Consider the following 26,207-nt stretch of genomic DNA (forward strand, 5'->3'; position numbering starts at 1 on the left):
AGAAAAGGTTCACAAGCTGGTAAAATAAATATGAGCAATTTCAACTTTCATTTATTGGAAGCACCAGGAACTTTGTTAATGTGCTTAGAAATGTTATGCAGAGATATTTGTAACAACATAGTTTTTAGGACCTCCTAAAGCGACACCAACTCCTCAAGACCAAAGATATTAAGGCAGTACCATCAAATATAATTTTTTTGTAGTTTTTATTACAGAACAAAGTGGAGTCTCACAGCAGTAAAGAACTCCAATCATTGAGGCTTGCAGCTGTGTAAGACCATTAAAGTATTCAGCCCTCTTCAAACTGAATCCTGCGATGCTAATTAAAATCCATCTGCACACAGCTTTTCGCTCAGTGCTTTCGTAGGCAAGAGTCATGTTGCACCTGAAATTCTCTACCACCTGAACATGCAGAGTAGCTCCGTCTATCTAATGGCTAGACCTTATCATTTAGAGGACATGGTGCCTCCAAACAGAGGCAATTAGAGCCATTGCATTTTAATTGGAAAGCAACAATTCACGGGAAGAAAAAGATGAGTCTCTTTCATGCAAGCATGCTGTACATGCGTGATATAAGAAAATGCAGGCTTCAGGGTGCATTCACAAATGTAATATTTGTGTAACATTGAATTTTATAATCGGTAAAGATATACCAAATCTATGGCACAGCTGTATCAAAAATAAACCTCCCGTCCCAAAATTTCTGTTAAACAATGGCACTACTCAACTGATTTTCTTCTGTTGCTTCAATTAAAGGCACGTTTCAAAAACTAATTTTTCTACAAATGATAGTCACACCAATTGAAAGAGTCCCTAATTTCCTAGATTAATAGTTGGCTCACAGGTGACTGAATACAACGCATATTTTGTCAATAATTACATTTAATACCATGGCTTATATAAATGTTAGAATTACTGTTGACTTATTGGATTTCCAGTTATTAGTCTGTAAAAAAAAACCTTGGTTCTCAATAGATTTAAGCTTCCTGTCTCAGCCCATCCACAGTATTGCAGCGAACCTTTTATACTGGCTGGTATAGATTCTGATATAAGGCCACTTTATCCATACGCAGCGTGAAATTCTTGCCACAATCAAAATTATAGTAATTTTCAAACATTATGCAGCCTTCTAAAAGTTATGTGCCATTAAGAAAGCCAGGGGTGCTGCTGTATATAAGAACCAAGTACTTAGTCAAAAAGGCAATTGGTCTTACCTTATCATCAATGTCACTCTCACTGTCACACTGTTAGAAAAAGAAAAAAAGATAAATTAGTCCTAAATCAAAAAGCACATTACAAAACTATAGAATGTATTGCTGAAAATTTGGTCAATTTCTGATGCAACAAAAGAATTAAGTAATGGGTTTAGGGGATGGAATGGTTTCTTTACAAAAATATCAGATTGGGTTATGAAACAGAGCCAGAGTGACCCTCAGAAAGGACCCCCAGGGCAGGCTAAATGACATTTTCTAGTTTCTAATTTCTTCATACTGAAGTACAGTTCTATGGGCAGCCCTCTCACCGCTCTTCATGTGTGAAGCTAAGACAGCGTCAGTTGGCAAGCTATTCAACTGTAGCGCTGTCATAGTCTGACTAGCATATTGCTGATGTCTACAGGTGCACTTTTGGGTAGGTTTCACTGGATAACAGTCAGAAGGGGAACGCTGGCTGATTTTTCCCCTGCCTAGATGGAGACACTAAGCCAATTGTATTTTCCCCCACCACTGTCCCAGTTAATTTAGCACACAGTAGGAATCAAATCTGGGAACTTCCTGATCTGTATGCCACACTACCATATCACATGTTGCATTTACTTACTGAGTAATCAGGAAACTCCTCAAATGTTCTGAGCAATTTTGATTGAAACAGTACATCATGTTGTTACTCAGTTTAACAGATTGAGGGGACACCTAATAAAGCAAACTATTTTGAAATATAAAACAGAACTTTTAACATACACGATAGGAACATGAGAATAACCAAATATCTCTTCAGACACCAGCTGCTCTCTATCACCTGGTAGGCTGTACAGTAATACGTGGCCTGGCAGTGAAACCAAGCTTTTCGGAGTTGAGCCAATAACACATCATGCAGATAATACTCAAATTACATCATGATGTCTGACATGTAGGAGGATTGGCATTTCACAAGAAAATTCCAGAGTAGATTGTCAAAACAAAATTCTAGGTGAAAGAATGCAAAGTTTTTATTCTGTAGAGGTTTTGATCGGTCCCAAACACCTACAAACTTGCTATATTACAATTCTGCTCCAAATTTACACATAAATGAGGCACAAAAATCATACTGTAGCAAATCTCAATCAACTGTGGTGTGCCACCTCCACCATAACGAAGGTGGCTGTCTGGCAATAAGCAATTTGTATCAGTTCCACAGAAGCTCCTTGAATCAATCCAATGCTCCTGTATCGATAAATGTTGGATTCATCTACCTACCAATGCCATCTGACCCCCTTGGGCTGTTGGCTACATATGATAGTTATGCAGCCAAGTTATACAGGCCCCACATGCTGGGCTGCAAGATGTTCTGAAATTCTCAGGAATACTGTGCATGCGCAGACAATACTTGATGCACATTACAGCTTGTACAAACTTGCACATCTACAGTGCTGCTGAGAGTGTCGAAGAAAGCCAACGTGGCTAACTGCTAGCAGCAAAATTAATTAACCACCCTTACTTGTGCCAGACTGGTTAGCATAACAGGACCTCTTCAGTTCTTCTGAGGATGGAAAGCACTGACACTCTATTCATAGTCAATGGCAATTATTAATCAGACGAGCCAATTTTGACTTTGCATAAGTGGATTGCATAAGTAGAAATTGCCAAGTCATATTGACAGGTTTATTGTGGGTAGAGAGGTTATACAAAGACATCAGAGGCCACAATCCTTGTTCAGTCTCTTGTGTCTCCATGTGCAGTTTGAACGGAGCTGCTCCAGTCATACTAGATGCTCTGTGGGACAGCATCACAACTACAGTAATACATTTGTATGCCCAATGGACATTGTGTTTGCTTGCATGGCAGAGCCATTCTTTTCTCCCAGATGCAGGGCAATAGCTGATGGCCACCAGGATAAAACACGAGTAGTGGCCAAATTTGGTAGGTGCAATGGAGGCCATTTGAGGTTGCTACCAGGTTAAACTGGTACATGTTTAAATTGTAACCTGCAAGAAATTAATTTGGAGGTGGGAATGGTTTACACCAGCACTGATTCAGAGGTCAAATTTCAGTAGATTCCAGGTCTGATTTGATGTCTATAATGCAGCATAGCCATACAATTAGTGACATTGAGCTGAAGGCCATATCCATATATAACGTTTTAAGGTTTTCTTTTAATCACAAGTGGAAAAGAGGGATATTTGCAGCTAGCAACAGCATTCCTCTAAATCCAAAGACTGTTTTGTACAATTTTCCTAAAGGAATACTCTCGTCTCATAAATATTATATTTGTGCACCTTCACCAGCATCTGATTTTCTCCTAAAGCCAAAAATGAAATTTGAATATACACGCAGAAGGTATTTTACCTTTTAATTTTCCTGCTGTCCTACATAGCAAGATAAATATGGCGACCATTGTTCCCTTGCTCATTTTCATCATTACAACAACTGAAATTAGCATTTGATGCTGTGGAGCACTGAAGCATTTTTAAGAGAATACTGCTCTCTCAGTGGGCAATATTTTAACACCTGCCTTGAACTGAAAAGTCTGGAAGTGCAGCCTGCTGGGAGGGCAGTATATACTGATTATAAATAACATTTATAATAGCAATGCATGGCAATGATGAAGTTGATGAAGTAATCCCAACACATGTACTGCATGAACTCCTTAGTATTGAATTCTTCTCACTAAGAAGGACATCTGTTGGAGAATTAATAAAATAAATTTAAACTTAACTGCAGAAGGTTTGGTCTTAGGAAATGCCAATGCTAAAAAAAAACCCTCACAAATAAGAGCTTTTTGAGCCTTTAAGGAACAATTCTTTTATCACATTTTCACGGCACTATTCTGCCAATAGCTACAGTTTGTATACCAGAAACAAAAGTACATGGGTTGCACCAAGGCAACTGTTAATTTATGACTCTGTGGTTTTACTTCTGGTTTCTTCAGGGCAGATAGGCTTGATGGTCCATGAATAGAAAAATATACCGTCATAAGTGCCGCAAAATTATTTTTTGCATATGTCTGTAGATGAAAGTTATAAAAAATGGAAGTGAAGAAACATTCAGAACTAAAAAATATTTCAATCTGTATGGAATAAATTATTTATAAATTAAAATAATTTAGGGGGGGGGGGAAGAAGAAACTTAATTACAATTTTGGATTTTGGTGTGGAAGTGCTACCAGGATCTTCAAATGGGTAATGTTAGATGAAGCACCAAAGTGCGGTTACATTTTCAAGTTTATTAGCCTGAAGTAGAGCCCATAGCACAAACTAGCCAACGTTTAGAATTCCAGAATTTTGTTTTCATTGTAACAGCTTAGTTGTCTTTTTTTCCAGCTTAAAATGCTTCTGCTACTGGTAGTTACAACCAGTAACTCCTTTAAAATCCGAGCTCAAATATTTTCATGCAATTTGTCATAATAAAATACTTCTGGAACCTCTGGTATTCTGCGTAGCCATCGTGTGAACATTTATTCCACTCAGGATCAGTAGGAGGACAGCCTGAGGTTTCTGCATGGGATTCTCTTTCATCTCTGAGGACAAATGTTGGGGAAAGGTCTGCAAACAATTTCTCTGCACGATGCACACTTTTAGCTTGTTCAGATTCAGTGGATGTACCAATGAAGTCCACGCATAATCGAATTTTAGTTGCTCAAGCAGTTGATTAACCGACAGAACTGATATTGCAGAGAAACAATGCAATAATTTGTTGCACTATTCCATCACTTCACATAAGTAGCAGCTTCTTACAGCACTAATTTCACCTACAGAAGGGGTGCAAAGGTTGGACAAGCAAAACAAAAACCATAAAATTACTAAAACAAAGACACAGAGAGGGGGAGAACAAGACTGTAATGAGAACCCAATCATGAACCGGTACCTATTTGAGCAACTTATTTATGTTCTTTTCCGTGTTGTTTGTCCTGACAGCTGTCCCCACATTTCCTCCTACATTCAGAGCCGCCCAAGAGTTTCGTCCACTATAGTTCAATATTTTTTTATTTATTCGTTCATGGGATGTGGCAGTCACTGGCAAGGCCGGCATTTATTGCCCATCCCTAATTGCCCTTGAGAAGGTGGTGGTGAGCCGCCTTCTTGAACCGCTGCAGTCCGTGTGGTGAAGGTTCTCCCACAGTGCAATATTGCTGCAGGACTGATCTACAGGAGGTTATGCAAAAGAAAGAAAGAATGTACATACTATAGCGCCTTTCACAACCTCAAGATGTCCCAAAGCGCTTTACAACCAACGAAGTACCTTCGAAGCATAGTCACGGTTATAACATAGGAAATGCGGCAGCCAACTCAGACATAGCAAGCTCCCACAAACAGCAATGTGAAAATGGCCGGGTAACCTGTTTTAGTGATGTCGGTTGAGGGATAAATATTGGCCAGGACACCAGGGAGAATTCCCCTGCTTTTCTTCGAAATAATGCCATGAGATCTTTTCCATCCACCTGATGGGGCAGACAGGGCCTCAGTTTAACGTCTCATCCGAAAGACGGAACCTCCGACAATACAGCACTCCCTCAGTGTCAGCCTCGATTTTGTGCTCAAGTCTCTGGAGTGGGACTTGACCCCAGAACCTTCTGACTCAGTGCGCTACCCACTGAGCCACAGCAAGATTGATCTCATCAGCTCTGACTCCTCTCTGGGTGAATTCAAAGTCAGTTGTACCAATAATATGAATGCGCGACTCTTGACTGAAGTCTGTTGTTGCAGTACTGAAATTATCAGACCTCTCGAGGGTTATCGGACCAGTAAAAAAAAAATTTAAAAATACAATTATGTAAAATGTCATGTTTTTGTGCTTGGCCTTACGAGCGTCAAAACTGGCAGCTCAAATCAGGAGGCCACCTGTTCAGTTAATCCTTGCTTAGGCTTAATGCTCCTGAGCTAGAAAAGGAGAAAACTTCACACATTTATGATTGCCATCCAGGAACTCCTGTACACATGTGAATGTCAAAGAAGGACAGGACTGGGCTCCGTTTTAATGCCTCCCATGGTCAAATAACATAACGACACTCACTGCCCAGCCTCAAAAAGAATAGCCCGTTTGGCTGATGTACTACAGAGCTGTCAATGCCCATGGAATCATACCCCCGCAGGAGTTCCTGCCTTAAAGAGCGGAGGGGAGTAAATTTGGGGGATGGGTTGGGGGTTAGAAAAGAGAGATAACCCTTGATGACTTTTAGATTATTTTATTCCCTCAAAAGTTATCCTCAGTATAAATTAAATACATCATCATCATCATAGGTTACTACCTCTTTTGTTACTAGCCTGATTGAAGAAATTGTGTCTGAATATATAACTTGGATTTATTCAAACAGTTTTCACCTTGTAGCACAACATACAGGACATCAGGTCAATGTAAGCATTACAAATAGAGTCAAGATGGAGGAAGCATCCCACAGAGCCTTGTAAGCAATGCACTGTTAATAATGTAGCGGTGCATATATATGATGCATGGGCCAATGCAATATGTAAAGGCTTCAATTCCCATCGGAGCTGGGTATGTGAAAATAGTGAAAAGAGCTCCCGAGGAATCCAAGTAACCTTACAGCAGAGAAACTGCACAAATAATTGTGAGTATGATCTTCTGAGCTATATTGAGTAAAGTAGCCACGTTGGTGCACTATGCTAGGGAGAAATGACATCCAGATTCAAAATATTTCTTTACTATTTGGATATTAGGGGATCATTTACCAATTATCTCCAGGTCTTTTCAGTACCAACTTATATAGTAGGATTTTCCCCCTCTAATTTTTCTCTGCTCCCCCCCCCTCCACCAAACAAGGTGTTGAATATTACTGTGGTGCAGTTCCACGAGTGCCTGCAGCCCTTCCAGTATCTCATCCATTCCTAATGAGCAAGGCTCGACTGTGAGTATCAACAAGCTATGCAACCACAGAGGGTGGCACTGCCAAGTCCGATTCTCACCCGACATTCACATATTAATAAGAACATAAGAAATAGGAGCAGGAGCAGGAGTAGGCCAATCGGCCCCTCGAGCCTGCTCCGCCATTTAATAAGATCATGGCTGATCTGATCCTAACCTCAAATCTAAATTCATGTCCAATTTCCTGCCCGCTCCCCGTAACCCCTAATTCCCTTTACTTCTAGGAAACTGTCTATTTTTGTTTTGAATTTATTTAATGATGTAGCTTCCACAGCTTCCTGGGGCAGCAAATTCCACACACCTACCACCCACTGAGTGAAGAAGTTTCTCCTCATCTCAGTTTTGAAAGAGCAGCCCCTTATTCTAAGATTATGCCCCCTAGTTCTAGTTTCACCCATCCTTGGGAACATCCTCACCGCATCCACCCGATCAAGCCCCTTCACACTTTTCAGCACACAATACCTAACAGAAGCAGGAAACTTGGCTGAATTTTTTCCCTCACCAACTCAGGGACACTGGGGCCAATTCTAGCACCCCTAATATTGGTTGAGGACAGGGTCAGGGTCGGCTCCCACTGTCGAATAGCCTACTGACATTGACATAAGAAGAATGGCCATGTGGGCGAGGTACAGGAGGACAGAATGATATCCCAACTAGTCATTTCAGGAGAGGAGGGAAGAAAACGAGAGATGGGGAGGTGAAATTACCCTCTGTAACATTGGCCTTGCTGAAGCATACTTGTATGGTTCCCAAAGACAGGTTTATACAGAAGGTAATTTGTAATAAGACCAATTAATTTTAATGGGAAGACAGTTCGTTAGTCCAGATATTATTGTCTATTTTTCTATGTTTTTTCAGTAAAATGGACAATGTCATAATTGATGTATGTTTGTTCAGTTCTTGGCTATAACACCCATTAGTAACAGTAATGGATATCTTATGGATGCTTCAAAGACCCAAGAGTTTAATTTAACTTGATAAATTTCCTACCAGATCTCCATAGCAAAGTCCAATAGATCAACACAACATACACTCATCACCTACAATAATATCTGACTTTGGTAACCTACATCATGAAAATTCTTCACAAAATTATTGGAGTTTGCAGAAGCTTATTTAGATTCTATAATTAACATGAAAAGTAAAGAGAGGACAGAATGCGTGCAAGAAGATTTCAGCAGGACTACAGGAAACCTTACACTTAACCTTTAAATGGAACATATATTAAAGTTTAAATTTACAGCACCGTACATTTTAATGATTAGCAAAGGTGATCGGGTCAAAGCACATTATTGTAATGGAATATTTTAGGTGAGTTACACTGAGTCACTTTTGCCAAGAACAGCAGTAACCCATAACATTTTAACCAAGGCTGTGGCCATTTAACCATGTTCAGAAACATGCTATATTTTACTGGCAGATTTCTAAATTCACTATGGAATGGAATTATCAGATTCTCACAAGTGTGAACTTACTAGTGCAAAATACAATTATTTTCAATATATTAATACTGCTATAGCATAAATGCAGCCCGAGAGCAAGATCAGATTCTGCCTTTGAACCGTACCAATGTGTATCCAGGCAACTGAGCAACAGAGTGTGTCAGTGCTATGATTTGATGTCGCCACACAGCTGTCCTTCCTCCGCCCCTCATGGCTGGACTTCACAATGTTTTGAGGTCTGCATTAGGGTAGATGCTGCTGACCTCCAACCCCACTGAATAAATCAATGTGATTGTCCTCCAAAAACTTACTTTAGAATAATGAAAACCTAGTTTAAGTACAATCAAATGCAATAAACACATGCAAGTGTAATCTGCTTTTCATTTCATCGGTGACAAAGATCACAACTCACTGGGGCTATAAATGTTCAGAACTTCAGTAAGCCTCAAAGTAACGTTATTGATGTGATATTCTGAGAACACTAGCCCTGGTTTACAAAAACTTCCAAAGGTGGTGTCAGAGTGACTACATTAAAACACACAGGAATGCCATCATCATTTTTATTTTCACTGCAGTGAATTATGTCCCAAGAAGGAAAAATCATTTCCCTGGAATAAATCAATGTGAGTACCTACACACTTCAGGATGATGCAATAGACATCAATAAACTTTATTTAGAAAAAGAGTTTCATGGGAAAGGTTACCCAACCATCATACGTCAGGGGTGTTTCCATGCTGACTTAACTTGTGTAGATATGTATGCAAAAAAAAAATCAAGCAAGCAACCTCTTTTGGCTTGATAAATGAAACAGGAACTTATGCAGTTAGCTTTAGATTATAGACAAACAGAGAACACAAAGAAACATCTGTAATGAAAGACGTTTAGCCAGATAAAAAATTGTTTGAAAACTAGAATTTAATAGGACAATTCAGCTTCTGTAGAAACATTGTTAACCGTCTTTTTTCTTTTCTATTGAAGAAGCAGAGAAAAGACCTTGAATCAAGGAAATAAAAGGAGGAAGATTGAAACTGCAGTTCTGTTGTGCAATAGTCCAAATGTATAATTAAGTAATGGGAGAGACTTCAAACTGACCCCAAGAGTTCACAGAAGTCTCTTGAGAATCTTTTTTGAGCTATTCAAAAGGAGTGAACAAAACTGGTAATGTCAAAACTGGTGTAAGTCAGACGACTAATTTCTGCTCCAGCACTGCCAAAGGAATGTTAACGCTGAAGAAAGAGGCCGGCCTTCACCTCCCACGCAGCCCTTGTCAGTTGGACAAAGGCTCACGTCAAAATAAGTTGAAGAAATCTAAACAATGGCAACTGTTGACAGCTATGGGGCTTGTTGAAAGATAAAGGGCTCTATTACCTGGATTTTCCTCCCACTGTTAACACCTGCTCTAACACAAAATTGTAAACAGACCATTGTGCTCCTTGCAGTACTATCTACATAGAGGCTTGTAGAGGATTATTCACTTAGTTGTGCCAATTGCCTTTTAATTCTTTAAGGAATGTTAGCAAAATAGGCTCTAATTATGTGTTGTGGCAACAGTTTCCCTGATGGGTTCAGCAGGAAGCAACCCCAGGAAAGGACATGAGAGTGTATTCGTGACCTGATCAGACTGAAAAACTCACTAATAGGACTGATTTAGGGCGGGAGGGGAAGAGGAGATTATTTACCAACCATTCTGACACAGAAACTAGTTAATGGGATCTAGCAAGGGGAGTTCTATGCATCACACATGCTGACAGAAAAACCTGCTAATGGGACTTGAAACACATGGAGGACAAAAGTGCCAAAATATTAGGCTACCACAAATAAGAGCAACTGATTTATAGCTGAAATTTCAGCACAGTGTTCTTTATAAAGTCCCACAAGCCTTAACACTGATAGAGGCATGCACATGTGGTAACCCATCAAGGGGTGGGAATTTGCAGAGTTCTGTTTCCTCTCCTGCCCTTTTCAGACACACAGACATTTGCCGAGAATGGAAGGAAATAGAATGTTGACTTGAACTTGCCCCAGGCTAAAATAGAGGGTTGTCTCAGCTTCACTGGGTCTTAGACAGTTTGATGAAACGTGCAGTGGCTTCCCCAAGGCCTGGCCAGCAGACAGCCAATGCTGAGATAGCAATGCAAGAAACAGATTGAGCCTCAGGGCAGCACTCTGTTTTCTACTCTCTGGGGGTTTACCAGCACTCCAGATGTAGATGGCGACTTTCTTTGTGCTTTATGTGTATGTGCAAGCAGCAAGAGTATATTAGTTATGGCAACCAAATATAGCCAAAGGCATTAGAACTAATTTTGAGGGGGCAATGATGCATCCTACGGTCCCCTAGCACATCAGTCAGAAGGGACCCCCTGTCGTGGTATGACAGTTAAGGGACATTTTGTTAAGTGACCATAAAAAGCTGTCATCTGTAGGCATATAAATGAATATTTGTACCACGAGGGCAGTTTATAGCAAGCTCGGACTCAGCTTTAGCCTTGTATCATATCAAGAACTTTGTTTTTATAGCTCTCATGAATATATAAAGAAGACATAAGACAACTAATTGTCTGCAGCACAACATGAAAGAAACTCCTGCGAGAGTACAGAGCAGATCTATCAGAATTGCAAAGAAGGGGAGAATAAAACAACCTATTTGATTCCAAGATAAAAGCTTTGGGACTACGCTCACAGCTTATAGCCTAAATCCAAATAAATAATGTAGGCAACATGAAGAGAGAGAGAGAGAGAGAGAGAGAGATATATAGAGAGAGAAAATCACAGAACACGTAACTCAGGGGCTAACCGCTGCTGAGGCCCAATGCACCAAGCTTTGTAAAAGAAGAATTCATCAAGGGAGTAAATAGCCACGTGAACCTAAGCAGATGGTCATGGAAACTGACTCAGAGCACTTCCTATGCAACACTTAAGGTCACCAGCTTCTGTATGGTCTGCCAGCCCAGATGGGCCCACCATCAGCAGACACCCTGTGGGGCTTCTTTAGTGTCTCCCATGAATGGGCCCTATTCTTCTTCGTTCTCAGATTTGTAATGCCGACCACATGTGGACAATCTAACAAAGTTGGCATTATCGAGCCACAGTCTAAATTTGTTTGCAATTCTGCTCCTGACTGACCTCGTAAAACAAACGGCTAACCCAGGTCACCAATGCTGTTATCTTGCTAAGATGATCTAAGGCAATTGCTTCTAAGTGAGACTGCCCCCTTCCACAGAATGCTGTTGCCTGCCAGCATCACAGAAAATGTCACTTAAGCCCAAGAGGCCATCAGAAACACAACTGCTATAATTCACTGAGATCCCTTCAGATTTGTTTTACTTTCTATTTCCTGTCATGTGGCGGGAGAGAGGGACAGAATAACAAGATTTTTTATCTTTAGAGAAGGAGTTTTTTTTAAGCAGCACAGTTTTTCAATCAAAACATTCAGCTATTATACAGTATATTTAACATTTCCAACAAAGTCACCAGCTAACAATTTCTGGGTCTTAACTAACAGAAGATAATTATAACAACATTTTAATTATTTTTTCATGCCTTTTATTTAGAGGTTCATTCAACACATCACATTATTTTCCCCCTTCATCTTCTTTGGAAGGCACTAACTTCCGCTGCAGCTTGATTTCACGGACATGCCTGCCTCCCTCCCACCGGTACTTCGCTCAAATGGCCATTCTTCAAGTGTGAGCCTACACGGTGAGTGCTAGGAGGCTTTCTGACTGTGGGGAACATCACAGCTGAGCTCAATCCTATCCTCACCTGAGCTCCACACATGTGCACCCTAGCAGGGGTCAATGCAGATAAATCGGGAGCAGGAAACTTAACTGATTTTCATCACCACAGCCCAAAGATGCTGAGGCCAATTTTAGTGTTTATATTGCCACCTCGTGAAATTAACTCACTCAGCACAAGGCTGGATCTTCTCGTCTGTATGTCTCAGTTACACATTGGCTATTCTGATGCCTCAGCTGGTCAAGACAATCAAATGTGGCAACCAATAACACAATAATTACACCATGTACAGTTACATTTTAAGTGGATCCTATTAAAGAGGGACATTTAGCCCGGCCATGAATGTGCTACTCTATCTTTGACAATTACATTTCAGACTGCTTTCTTTCTCTCTCTCTCCATTCCCATTTCTTCTTCAACCACAACTCTCACCATTTCTGTCCCAAACCATTCACACCACATTTCTCCCTCTTTCCATCTTATTGTCCATTACTCTCTTCCACTATTTCCCTGTTCCATCTTTCTTTCAATTCTCTCTCTTTTCATTGTATCAATTGTATCACTCCCTCTTTTTTCTACGTCCACCTTTCTGCTTTTTACAACAACTTGCATTTATATAGCGTCTTTAATGTAGTAAAAAGGTCCAAGGCGCTTCACAAGAGCAATTATCAAACAAAATTTCACACCGAGCCACATAAGAAGATATTAGGTGACAGGTGACCAAAAGCTTGGTCAAAGAGGTAGGTTTTAAGCAGCGTCTTAAATGATGAGAGAGAGGTGGAGAGGCAGTGTGGTTTAGGGAGGGAATTCCAGAGCACTGGACCTAGACAACTAAAGGCTATCCTAGTCTGTCCTCCTTTTCATTTTCTTTTTTCCTCATCTCTAAGTTTCACCTTTTGGCTCCCATTTTTGCCTCACTGTACCTCTTGCCCCTAAGTGCTTTCTTTTCTGCATCTGCAGCTTTTATTAAAATTAAACTAAAACTTTCACCAGATGTTATAACTTCTCACTTAGGCAAACACACTCTCCTTTGACTTTCTAACACCATTTACTACCTCAATCACATGTTAATTGGCACCTGTCATATCACAGATAGACTCAGGAATATAGCTAATCAGTTTCTGGAAGTGAGTGGTATTGGGTTGAATTCTTGCAAACTGTGCACCATTTGATAGCTTCCCGATTGGCCTTACCTGGACAATAACTGCTGCATCTGTCCTGAATTGGCTTTAGAGTGGTTGCAGTCTGATGGCAAGAGCTTTCCCCACCAGGAGTCTAGATTGACGTTATACATCTCGTGCGTGAACACAATACAGTAGTAGATTTATGTAATTTAAGAACTGGAACGCCTTACAGATCACATTAATCACTGGTTGCGGTGAATCCCACTTTAACAGCTGATGAGTTTTGTTATGGGATCCAGTTTCAATTCAGATTTGTATCTGTGATCTTCCTTGAGAACAGAATCATACCAATGTGAAAATGGAGAGAGTGAAGTGTACAATTTGGATTGAATCTGAATTATACACTAGGCTATTACACAGTCATCCTTTAATGACTGAGGCAACAATTTCCCTCCTCTCAAAAAATAAAAATCTAAGTACATAAATTTTACATTTATTCTGAAAATGAAGAATTAAGTTACATTTATGTAGCATATTATTCTGAGTTTAAGATCTTTAGAAACCAGTGAATAATGCCAGGAGTGCAATGAGAGGCAGAGAGAATGTGTTTCTTCCTCCACAACCCTTGGAAGCCCTCCACCAACATTAGAAATTCACAGAAAATGATTTACACAGCACACACATTTTGAAAGCCGTAATGAAAATTTATTACTCAGAGGGTTATAGAAGTGAGCAATACTTCTGAAAAGCTTGTACAAATAGTATAAGCTCCTTAATGGACTTTATTTCTCAATTTGTGCTTGCTAAGATGCAAATATCACAAGACGAAGTGATAACGAATTGCTCCCGTTCACTGTATACAATTCCGAGGAATCTGAAGACTGCTCATTGTTAATTAAAGCTATACCCAATCTAAAGTAGAATGCCTGCCATCGCATTTTAAAATTTACATTAAAAATGAAGCCCTGACAAGACAGAAGCTTATTTTGTCCCTCTTCATTATAACTGTCAAGTTCTTTTATTTTATACTCACTCCAATATCACACATTGTGTCATTCATTTCCTTTTCATTAAGCAGACCTTGGGCTAGTTGTGTGCAGCCTAGATATGCTGCCTATTATTCCAGAGCTTGCATTGAAATTCCACACAGCACTTGCAATTATGGTCCTCTCATCTTAAATGAATTATATTTCTGAAAATAAATCTTCTGAACTACAGACTTGGCTATCTGGCATCAGTCAGGCACATACATTACTGGTTTTTAAATGTTTAACTGCACTTGATTAATATAGGTAATCAAATTATATTGCCTTCGATTCCACTTTCGAATTCATGACTATGATGTCTTCAATGGCAAAGCTGGAAGCATTATACGGAAATGCACTTCTTGCCACACTAGGCAGTTATTACAGCAGTAAAACTGCTATATACCCATCTAAGAATCGTATTTAATAAAAATCTAATGTTTTTTTGCTGAATTTAACCCTTAAATTTCCGTAACACATCACAAAGTTTGGGCAAACTGCCCGATAGGTCGGGCGACAGATCACTGGACTCCCAGCGTTAGAAACCACTCTTTGACAATCATTTGAAATTTAATACCTTCATTAAGCAAGTTTTACTAATTAGCTGGTTTGCTAAATGAAGCATTATAGGGTAGCAAAAAACACCATCTTAGGAGGGAAAAGAAAAATGTGAAAAGTACCTTTCACCATCCAATCATGTAAAGTATTATCAAATTAACTAAGACTATATAGACCTCAGTGGTAGAGAGAAATTGGAGCAGCAGGAGATGCAACAAGAGCCTCAAATCCACAATCCGTCATCCATGTTCCTTTCTTCACTTTCAAATGTTGAGGCATTCCAATGTGGTACAACACTCCTCCCATTCTGAACTTTAGCCTTTAGCCCTCTTTAATCTAAGTTCAAATTTATTCAGAATTTGTAGCTGTCGAGAATTTAAGCACATAGGCTGAACAGTGTGAATTCACAAATATATGAGGTTAAAAACCCCTCTTATTTTACTGGAGGAAAATACGCTCCAGAGGAACAAGATTCAAATCAAGGTGTTGCAAACAGCCAAAGGAAACCTTTAGTGTCACGTATTATTATTAAGACACTGACAATATTTGTCTCAAGTATATGCCAAAGTGTCAGCCATTAGAGCTAATGAATTTGCCTACTTTCCCCAGTCTGTCGACTGCTATACCTTGCCGAGCCACCAAGCAAACTATGACCTATTGTGGGTGATTTTATGATGCTACTTGACCATTTATCACCTGATAAAAGGGCGACAGGAAGCGGAAAATTGGTTGGGCAGCTTGGCGACCCCTTTGACGCCCAAGTCTGCATTACCCAATTTCAGGCATGCCTTTAATTGGGCACAGAGCACTCCCACCCAAAACATGTGGGAAGGTTGCTTAAATATGTAAATGTGGGTCTTACGCTGATTGTAGGACCCCAATTGCCATTTTGATGTACAAGTGGGTGTTGTGTGCACCAGCTGAAGCAGGCACTGAGCGACCTAACCATCATTCCTTAAAAGAGCACCTGAGGCTGCTCCAAAAACAGGCTGGGGAATTTTTGTGGGGCCCGGAGGAGCAGTAGTGATCTTCTGGACCCTAAAAAACTACAGCACTGCATCAGGTTACCCTCCCCACCCCCGCCCCCCCGAGATCAGCTCCCTCACCCAGGCCCAACCTGGCCGGCTCCGTACTCTCGACTAGAGTGGTGATCGGAGAATTACTGTTGGCCACTGTATCCCTGAGCTTTTGCAGGTGGTAACTCTCATCAACTTTAAAAAAAAACTTATGGATGGAACGAAGGACCTTTTCATGAACTGGAACAATGCTAGACAGACAGCTGAATGGGGAAGATGCTGTAGGAGCACATTAAGATTTAAAATGGCAGCACCCATAAGTGCCTTGCCCATACAAATAGGTAGAACACGCAATCTATACTCGGAGACCAACGATGTAAGGATGCAGCTAATTATTCCTCCTCCTTACTGGGAGATACATATTTTAAAGGTCATTTTTTTTACAAAGTGGTATCAAAATAAAAATCCCAAGCCTGCTTTGATATTGCATAAAAAACAGCTCTTGAATTAAAAGATGTGTTCCAGAACATCACTTTGATGAGTTTTAAACCACTCTATAGGACACCAAAATATACACTGACAATTTTTTAAGCGAGCCTTTGCATGATGACTGTACATGTAAATGGAGAGCACAGAGCATTTTATCAGACAGAATATTCCATACAGCATTGTCTATCCATAGAACGAAAGACACAAGCTGACCTAAGCCAAGTCTGCTTTTATATTATTTAAATAAATGATCCTAGATAAATTTGAGCATACACTATGAATCCATTAAGCTGTCTCTTTATCTTTAGACAGCCATACTGGCTGCAGGCAGACTGAGCACTGGCTTCATAACATCCTGAAATAAAATTAGTGGTTTCAGAGCATTCTCACATCAAAAACTTCAATATAAATTGTCAATACACAGTACATTTAAAATATGAAATGTCTACAGTATATTGAAACATAGACTCCTTCCCAAAATAACAGCAGCACAACCAATGTCCATAAGGGAAGTTGAAGATTACTTTGCATGAAGTTGGGGATCTAGACCTGCACCTTCTATGTATGTATGCTGCTCTGTGGAATGAATTAAACTGCCTGCTGCAAAATAAATTTTTGCCAGTTCTCAGCCAGAAACTGGTGGCATATCTTCCTCACCTGAACATACAATGGAGAGAAAATCCCAGGCCTACACTACTGAATCAAATCAAGATTTAAATTCCCATTAATTATGATCTGAAATTAATCAGCACAATCTGAAATGTCCCTCATTTGAACTGAAATATCAATGAACTAGTGAAATTCTAAGGTACCCAATTTTAAGTCTGACATGTCCCAAAGGTGTGGACAAAACACATGTCTTAATATCCCAAAATGGCACATTAGATCCTATAATCATCAACAGAGTGTAGAATGTGGGTCTTCAAATCAAACTAACATGCCCATTTAAATTTAACAGGTCAGAACTGAATTTTAATCAAGTTATAGACTCACTCCATGATGGTGAATTCCTCATTTGCAATTGCGTTCAATCCAAATTGCACTGATTTTTACCACTGGAACAGTGGGGTTTGATTCAACTGGAAATTACTCTATAACCAGACAATGAACAGTATGCCTTTGCGCCAACAGTACAGCTTGTGCACGAGAACTAAGAGTCCAGACTGAAATTTCTTAGCTGCTACAAATCCATCGGAAAGAAATTCCTGGACCTCAGCCTCTTGCTGGTGTGGCTGTCAGTAAGCTAGTGCCACAATACTTATTCCCTTCTGTAGCTGCTGTCCCAAAAGAGGTCATAATTGATCACACCGTAATGCTAAACTGAAGGTATAATAAAGCATCTATGTCAACAGTGATATTATACAGGCCCAGATGTAAACCTGTGGTAGAGATTATTACATTTTAGTTGAACTAAGTCGTTCTTCTAAACATTTTGAACATTACTTTAGATCCATAGCAATCTAGCTTGAATTTATGTAACAGAGATAGTAGAGTTATTATTATTAATTGCAGGCATCCACAGACAGGCAAGGCATTGTAGAAGTGAGTCCTTAGAGAACTTACTAATAACCTCTTAAAGTAGTTGAGGTTCCTTTGTTGTTCAGTGCTAGTATCAAACAGTTTTATAGATCTATTTCTTGTCTCCTATAGACGCCTGCCTGGCAGGCCTTTCCATTTGAAAACATATCCAACAGAATATGTGCCAAAATATGATCTGGCAGGAAGTGCAAGTAAAAGCCATTTACATTTTAAAATGCCATGTACACTTAAGATATGTTAAATACGAGAGACTCAATCAACTGATACATTAAGATTTTTTTTCACAACTATGATTTCACAATTAGGATTTTTTTTTACATCAGCAAGTTTGAACAGCAAATTTCGGTGGGAATCAATGTTCCTCCACCCCCCCAAACTCCCTTGTGGGATTTTGTGGCTGTTGGATCTCAGTTTTCAAAAATAAATAATACTGTTTAAGTGATAAAAATGTCAGCACTTTTAATCGTTGCTTTTTAATTGAAACTTTCAATATGTAAAACAGCATGTTGCTGATACCACATCCACAGAGATGACTCCACAGCCAAAAAAGTCCGACACTATTGCTGTAGCACAATGTAATGTTTCATGTGGCTTTATGAGACATCTCGTTACCCCAAGCTACTGGGTCATGGAAAGTGTGCGTACACATTTATACGCTGTGGCAGCAATATTTAACTCTCTTTCTGAGACAAAGGAGAGAAAAGTGTGTAAAGATGCACCATTTAAAAAAAAATCATGCCCATATGATTTTCAAGAGCGAAAACAATGTCAGGAAAACAGAATAGTTTTACATTTTCCAACCTCAGATACAGCATTAAGCACTCTCGGAATTGAAGCAGAGCAGTCCTTACATAAACTGCTGTTGATGCACATCTGCATCACCCTGAATGCACCACCATTTGACACTTGCTTATCTATTTGGATGATCTCAAGAATGAGATGAGTCTCAGTAGGAGGGATAAATTGATACAATTGTGTTTTGGAAATGTATTTTCATTATTGCATATAAACAGCTAATGCCTCTGATGACATCATTAGTTCATGGTCTTTTATGGTTTCTACAAGTGTCTTTGAATTATGTCTAGAAAAAATAATTCTGTGGAATAAGACCACTGGGGTTAAGAAGAATTTATTTCAGTGAAACATACACTTTTTTTCAGTTCATCAAGATAGGAAATTTTAGTTTAGGAGAATGGAACATTTTTCCACTTTGTACAACTGACGTCAGCACCAAGCACTCCCGGTCAGGGCCTGCACGATCAGGTGTAGAATACGGTTCTCTCTATCGTGTCCCAACTCTACGATAACCACAACTTCAGAAGAGCAACTATACTACACCAGTATAGATTTTTAGCATTTTCCATGCACATCATAGAGTTAATAAAATTACAAATCTTGCCAAGACATGCCAAATCTTCAACAATTTAAGGTCTTGGCCCACCAGAAACTGCATTGATACTGCTCAAATGAATCTCTTCTATGAACCTCGCAGGAAGCAGCAGATGATTGATACTTTCTTCCCATCAGGATGACTGGTTTGAACTCTGATCCTGGATGTTCACAGGGTGCAACTTTCAACTTTGGTGGGGTATAAAACCGGCAGTATCGGATCAGCCATCCAAGAAGAGTTGGGTGCAGTGTATAATAGGTGTCTGATCCGATACTGTCCCCAAAGTTGAAAGTTGTGTCCACAGCATGCTAACTTACTTGCTGCACCCATCTGCCTATCAAGGTCCCTTATAAGCATTCAGAGTTGCTTTTTACAAAGATACTGTATTGTTAGCAGAGTCACCTGGGAATCTGTTACACCCTATTCACCATATTGAACACTGCTGACCATCCTGAAGAATGGATAAACCAGCAGGTGATCACAACTCTAGTATTAAGCCTTTGCACAGCTCAAGAAGGGATCTTGAAGGTAGTAACTGAAAGATACAAGGGACATCTGTTCCAATTGCAGAGTCATATCAGTATCAGGAGGTGCAGGTGGATGTTGACTTTAGCCTTCACAATTCTTTGGGATCACGCTGATAATGAGTGAAGGGTACTTTGGTCTTCCTCATCTTTCTTCAATGGATCGAAGTATCAACGCAGCTTAAACTTGTTGCATACAAGACAAGCACCCTAACAGTTTTTCTTTCATAGTTCAGAATTCCAAGGTGTGCAGCAGAAAGGCCTTTTGCAGCCCATGTGAGAGATCCAGGACCGAGCTGTGAATTGGATTGGTAGCAAAATGGTGAAACAGTTACGAGGGAGGGAGTACTCCAGTTGACAGTGACCTTTCCTGGAGTACTCTAGGAGGGACAAGACCACCATTCTCTTTGCCAAATTAAACAGGTGATGTTGAGTAAACCCAATAATAGGACACTGAACTTAGTCATCTAGAACCATGTGCCTAGCAGGTGCCAAGCTTCCCGCATGTCCTTCCACCATCTGAAGGCTGGTATCTGTTTTATAACTTATGAGAAAATTCTGAGATGACAGCTACTGCAAGTTGTTACCTGGAAGCCACTTGTAAGGACACACGCTCATATGTCCTGGGTTTGGCATCTTTGATGGTTGGGTTAGAGAGGGGAAAGCGGATGCAGCTGAAGCTCAGCACCTCCAACTGGTAGAACTACCGTTTGATGGTATAATGTTGTGCCTGTGCTAACTAACGTCAGGAGGTTGTTGGCAATGCACAATCACATTTTATGGTGAGCTGCATTGCTCACCATGCCGTACATGAGATCATTCTTACTGTATGCCTAGCGCAGCCTCAAATCCGTGCTCATCAGTTATCTAATGATCAACTTTTTGGGATCAAGGTGGTTCCAAGAATCAAGTCCAACCTTCTTGAGATAGCATCTGTAATCTGATCCCTCAACCAAGCAGGTCTGCAGTACTCCAAAACACTGTTGCTGATTGATCAGTCAGCCTGAATCACTTTGCAACCTAGCAAAGTAATCCTATAATTGGAGGTTGGGATTCATCCCATTCAGTTCCACATGGGTGGGGTAGTCCTGGCTGAGCAGGCAGTGGGAGGCTCTTCCTGTGTGCGTTTGTCAGTAGCTTAGATTGAAGACTCTTAAATGTGGTGATGGTTTTCTAAGCATGTCAGTCAGTTGGCTGACCAAAAAAAAGCAAATAAAAACATGATGAAAAATATCATTATATTGAATGAGGGGTTAAATTGTGCAGCAAGCATAAATGTTACACAAGCTACAATAATGAATTCTACAATAAAAGATGGGGAATTCAGAAAGAATTTAATTGTGGAAAGCACTCTCTCTATTATGAACAAAGCAGCACTGAACAGTGGTGTTTATGCATGTTTACAATTAGTATAAATTTCTTAGTATCCATTTCCACCAACCTTGAGGCACTGCATTATACCCGAGGTTCAAAATGGCCAGCAACAGACAAGATGCCTTCATGGCAGGAGAGATGAGGACCAATAGGTGTGTTCTCTGTGTCTTATCAGTGGCTCTCCACACCAAATTTGATCCAAAATTGAAGCCATTCTAAATTGCTAATGTGAAAACACGAACAATGACATAATTGGATCTGGCATGATAAAAAGCAGAGATAAAAATCACTTGTGCCTTTGTGCTAAATCTGATTAATTCAAATCATTTTGAAATTTTTCATTCATATATGGGCAGAAATCCCAATTATAATTCTGCCTAATTAATTAAGGCTTTTCCCTTGTTTTATTTTTTTGACCAGTTTTCTCTTCCCTTCTCCTCTCCTGAAGGAGTTAACTCTTGCTGGGGCATGGTTCTATGGGTCACTGGATTGCAAGCAAAATCAGGAACCCTGGTTGATTTTCCCCTCTCCAGTCTAGGGGTGCCGAGTGGACCTCACACATTCTTCATACTTTAGCTCAGACAGTGAGTGTCAGCAGGCTATTTGCCAGCTTATCGGAGCTTCTTGTCTCAGTTGCACACTGCCGTCAGCAACTTAGGCATCAGTACAGCTCTGGTGGGTGGTGATGGGGGTGGGGGTGGGTGGTGATGGGGGTGGGGGGGGGTGGTGGCGGTGGTGACAATGCAGCTTTTCAAAGTAAACAAAAACGGCCACCAAATTATTTAATCCCATTCTGTCCCTTTCACACCTGCTAAATTTAACAGATTGTATGCCTTCCAACAGTAATTACTTAGGGGAAAAAACTACCCTCCCACACCCCACCTAGTCTGGCCTACATACGACTCATGGCCGTCGTTGGGGGGAGGAGGGAGAGGAGGGGAGGGTTAAAAATTTTAAAACGGGGAACACGTCCCCAACCAGCCGCAAATGCGCCCATTACTGATTTTACTGCGGTGGCTTTTGCGTTATGCGAGTGTTCAGCCCTCGAGTGACTCCCACAGTGCAATTGGGAGCCTGATTTAAATTTAACAGTTGCCACACGGGTTTCCCAGGGCTCGGGAAACCCGGCAGCGAAAGGGAGGTGGGAGCTGCTGGCTCAAGAAGGTAAGTGCCTTTTACAGCACTCCTTGTGGGTCAGGAGGAGCAGGAGTGCTCCCCCAGCCCCTCGAGGAAGCCTTTGGCCTCCCCTATGCCAATTGCGGCCTCTCCATCCCCCCTGCCGTGATAGCAGACATCCCCCTCTCCAGCTCCGATCTCTGGCCTTCCTCCCTCCACTGATGGCCAATTCCACCCCCACCCAAACAAACTCTGGATCTCTCATTCCCTTCCTCCCACGATAGCTGACCTCCTGCCCCCACCCTCCCGTTCCCCCCAAGCCCTGATCTCTCGCTCCCTTCCCCCTCCCGATTGCCGGGAACCATCCACAAGGGTCCCCGGCTGAGACATCCTGCCGCTGGCTTGCCCGCCAGGCAGCAGGCCAGCCTGTCAATTTGGCCGGCTGCCGGACAAGAAAAGGAAGAAAAAAGTTATAATGAGGTCCTGCTGTTAAATTCGGCAGGATCTTCACGTCCCTGGCTTTGCTGGGTTTTTCCTGCGCTACCCCGCACCCTGCCCGTAAATATCTGGGCCCACATGTTTGACCCTTAATAACCTCTGAAGTAGCCAAGCAAGTCACACAGTTGTAAAAACAATTGCTCTGAAGCAAACATAAAGCCATCAACATCTTCACTGCGCAAGTAGGGGTGAGCAATATGACCTCGCCAACTTTGCCCACACCCAGAGAACAAATTTTTAAAAAGTAACTGAGCAAGTGGTATCATGTGACTGGCAAGCACTGAGCTGCACGTGAAGAAGCTTTTCATGTTGAACCAGAAGACAAGAGGAAATGAATAACATAAGAAAACATACCTTTATGGTTTGTTGTTTTGATGTTATGCAATCAATTCAATATATATTGTCAACTTACTGAGTCTTTTTTCAATGATGTGAACTTTGGGCAGCAATGTAAAGAGGGCAATTGCAAGTTCCATAATTCAACTTTAGTTTGTTGAAATTCAAAATGCAGCAGGTGCATTCTTAATTTCTATCTAGTCGAGCCCAAGTGAGTTTGTCAATAATATCTGGTTAAGATATGTAAATTTATTCCTGACTTACTGCACTTTTTGGATCAAAATTCAAAATGGCACTGCATCCTCCATAACAGATCAAATCCTGAATTTAAAGGAGCAGCAGCTTTTCATTTTTGAAATGTATCAGTAAAACATGAATACTGGCTAACGCATTCTTTCCTTATAGTTTTGGCACAGACGAAACACACACCTCAAGAGTAAGACACAACTTTCTTTTCTCTTTAGAAGACACTGACTCGGGCTGAAATCTAGTCCCATGGATGCTGGCCTTTCTTCAGTACCTCGTCCAAGTGGCCATTCTTCATACAAGAGCCAAGATGATAATTGTTGACAGGCTATTCAATTTTGTGGTTCCACGGCCAAGCCACATGTTCATCACCAGATGCCCACAAATGCAGACTTTCCAGCAGGGGTTCCTGTATGTCAATCAGGCATGGAGCCCTGGCTGACTTTCTCCCCTCCCAAGCAAATGGGGCTGAGGCCAATTGTAGCATTACTAATGTTATCCTGGTTGAGAACAGCCAACAGCAGATACCGGGGATCAGACTTGGGATTTTCCTCTTCTGCATGTCTCAATATCACCTGAAAAAGCACACTGTGTCTCGGTTTAGCGTTTCATCAAACAGTGCAGCCCTCCTTCAGTACTGCCCTTAAGTGTCAGCCTAGGTTATGTGCTCAATTGGCTGCAGTGGGGCTTGAACTCATGACTTTCTGGTCTCATTCAGCATATTATGCAGAATATTATTCTTGTGGTTAAAATATGCTCATGTGCTCTAACGTTCAAGGATATTTCAGTACTCAAAGGGGATATCATCCAATTTCATTTCTCTTTTTCCTTGAAATAAAGACCAGAATCTTAACTAAGTGTGTAGTTTTAAAGCTGTTGGTGCTGTTATTAAATGGAAGCAAGTTGAAACAGGAACATAAGTGAATACATTATTGTTAAATTCTTCTACTAAATTATTGCTTTATTGTGCAGCCATCCTAAAACTGATAAAGGTAATTACTCAGAAGAAAAGCCACATCTGTCAGATTTTGAATGGGTCTTGTGAAATGACCTTCCAAACATCTCTGCTGATTAAAGCACACCACCCACTATTTGACAGTGCTGATAACGAAGCGAGAAACAAAGTGAAGGGAAAGTGTCGTCAGCGCAACCAACAACTCGCTTTCAGTCCGAGTCATGCTGCAGGTAGGAAACACCTTCATTTGCCACAGCAGTGCTCGAACATTTTGTGTCATCACATCTCAAGGGACTGAAGGAAGGAGCACTCCAAATCAACTCACTGGACTATGCAGAATTTGTGAAATCAACTAACAAATTAAACGATTAACGTAGAAAAACATTTTAAATTCCACTCATTTCTTGATTAACTTGACTCACTTTGTCATGTTCCACGGTTCTCTAAATTGTCAAAATCATTGGGGTCTATGAAGGATTTGTTAAAACCAAACAAGCGAATCCAGAATGCAAACACTAGAAGCTCGGTCTTAAAAAATATTAATAACCGAGTAACATGAGCAGTAAGATTTCCTGACTCTCAACCAGAAGGTCATGAATTAAGAGTTCCAGGGATACATGTCACTCCTACTAGCTCAACTCGGTTGATTGAGTTCCATCCGCTCTCAGCTAGGCTGCTGGGTGGAGCACTGCATCATTTCAGAGGGGGGTAGGGGTGGAGGCGGATAAGCTGACACAGGTCAATCTGCATCACTGAACCTTGCTTGTTGCTAACCAATTATGAAGCAGCACCGTCAGCAGGTGGAAAACTTTGCGACCCAGACTATTCTGCCCTCGTATTTGTAGCGGACTGGGTCATTGGTTAGCAACACAGTTGGTTGGGTGAGGAAATCAGAAATTTAAAAGAAACAAATAGTAAAAGGGAGAGGGATGCTATGTGCTATGGATAGCTCAGCTACATTTTTATTTAAATGTTTTATTCCCCTCCTGTACCAGTAACCATATGTCATATTAAAGAGACCAAGTTTCCTTGAGGACCATCATCTTTCAAATTTACTTTAAAAAAAAGTATCAAAAGATTAAAGATATATCACAGGAACAAGATAGTACACTTGAAGTTATTCGTGGCATGTGTAAAACATTTTTCTGAGCGTTGCTGCAATGTCAAAGCTTTAAGGAGCACTGATTTCATCACTTTCCCATAGATGTATTGAATCTCTATGCATTGCACCATTGTATCACCAGCAGTTTGACTATTTTTGACCACATACCCAAAAACATTAGAGTGAAAATTTAAACTGATTTAGGAACTGAAATTTGTAGCACAGAAGGCCTCTTGCCTTATGCTGAGTTTAGGCCCCTCGCAGAGGTTAATTTTACATGGTCCCATTGATTGAAATAGAAATTTCTGCTACCCAAGATTTTCTTGTTGAAGTTAGTTAAATCAGAAAATGTTCCAAAACCTTATGAAATACTTGTGTTCATAAAGAGCCACAGTCCGTGCTTGAACACAATGCTAATTTCATGCCACTTTGACGGAGGTTCCAATCCTAGCTACAGGGGCATCAATTTCATCCATTATCCAGACTCCACAGAGTGCAGTGTTTGCTGAGGCAGAAATATCCTACCTCAGGAGAAAACTGACAATTTTTCTGTCTGTCTTGCCAGTCTACATTTCAAGCTGATAGATGAGAATGGAACACTGGCACGTGAGGTTATGGAAGAGTCTGCCACTTGTCTGTCAAGACAGCAACATCCCCGATG

At 40.6% G+C, this 26,207-nt stretch overlaps 1 protein-coding gene across 20 annotated transcripts in view; it reads right to left on the minus strand.

Annotated features, from left to right (window-relative positions):
• fbrsl1 (fibrosin-like 1) overlaps positions 1-26,207 on the minus strand; it is a 744,900-nt gene that overhangs the window by 161,427 nt on the left and 557,266 nt on the right. For all 20 annotated transcript variants that reach the window (XM_068006148.1, XM_068006144.1, XM_068006153.1 and 17 more), the window contains one exon: positions 1,215-1,244. In XM_068006148.1, coding sequence (XP_067862249.1) covers positions 1,215-1,244 — 30 coding nt within the window. The remainder of the gene's footprint in view (positions 1-1,214; positions 1,245-26,207) is intronic.

This window comes from Heptranchias perlo, chromosome 25 (genome assembly GCF_035084215.1).
Source record: "Heptranchias perlo isolate sHepPer1 chromosome 25, sHepPer1.hap1, whole genome shotgun sequence".
NCBI classification, from domain to species: domain Eukaryota; kingdom Metazoa; phylum Chordata; class Chondrichthyes; order Hexanchiformes; family Hexanchidae; genus Heptranchias; species Heptranchias perlo.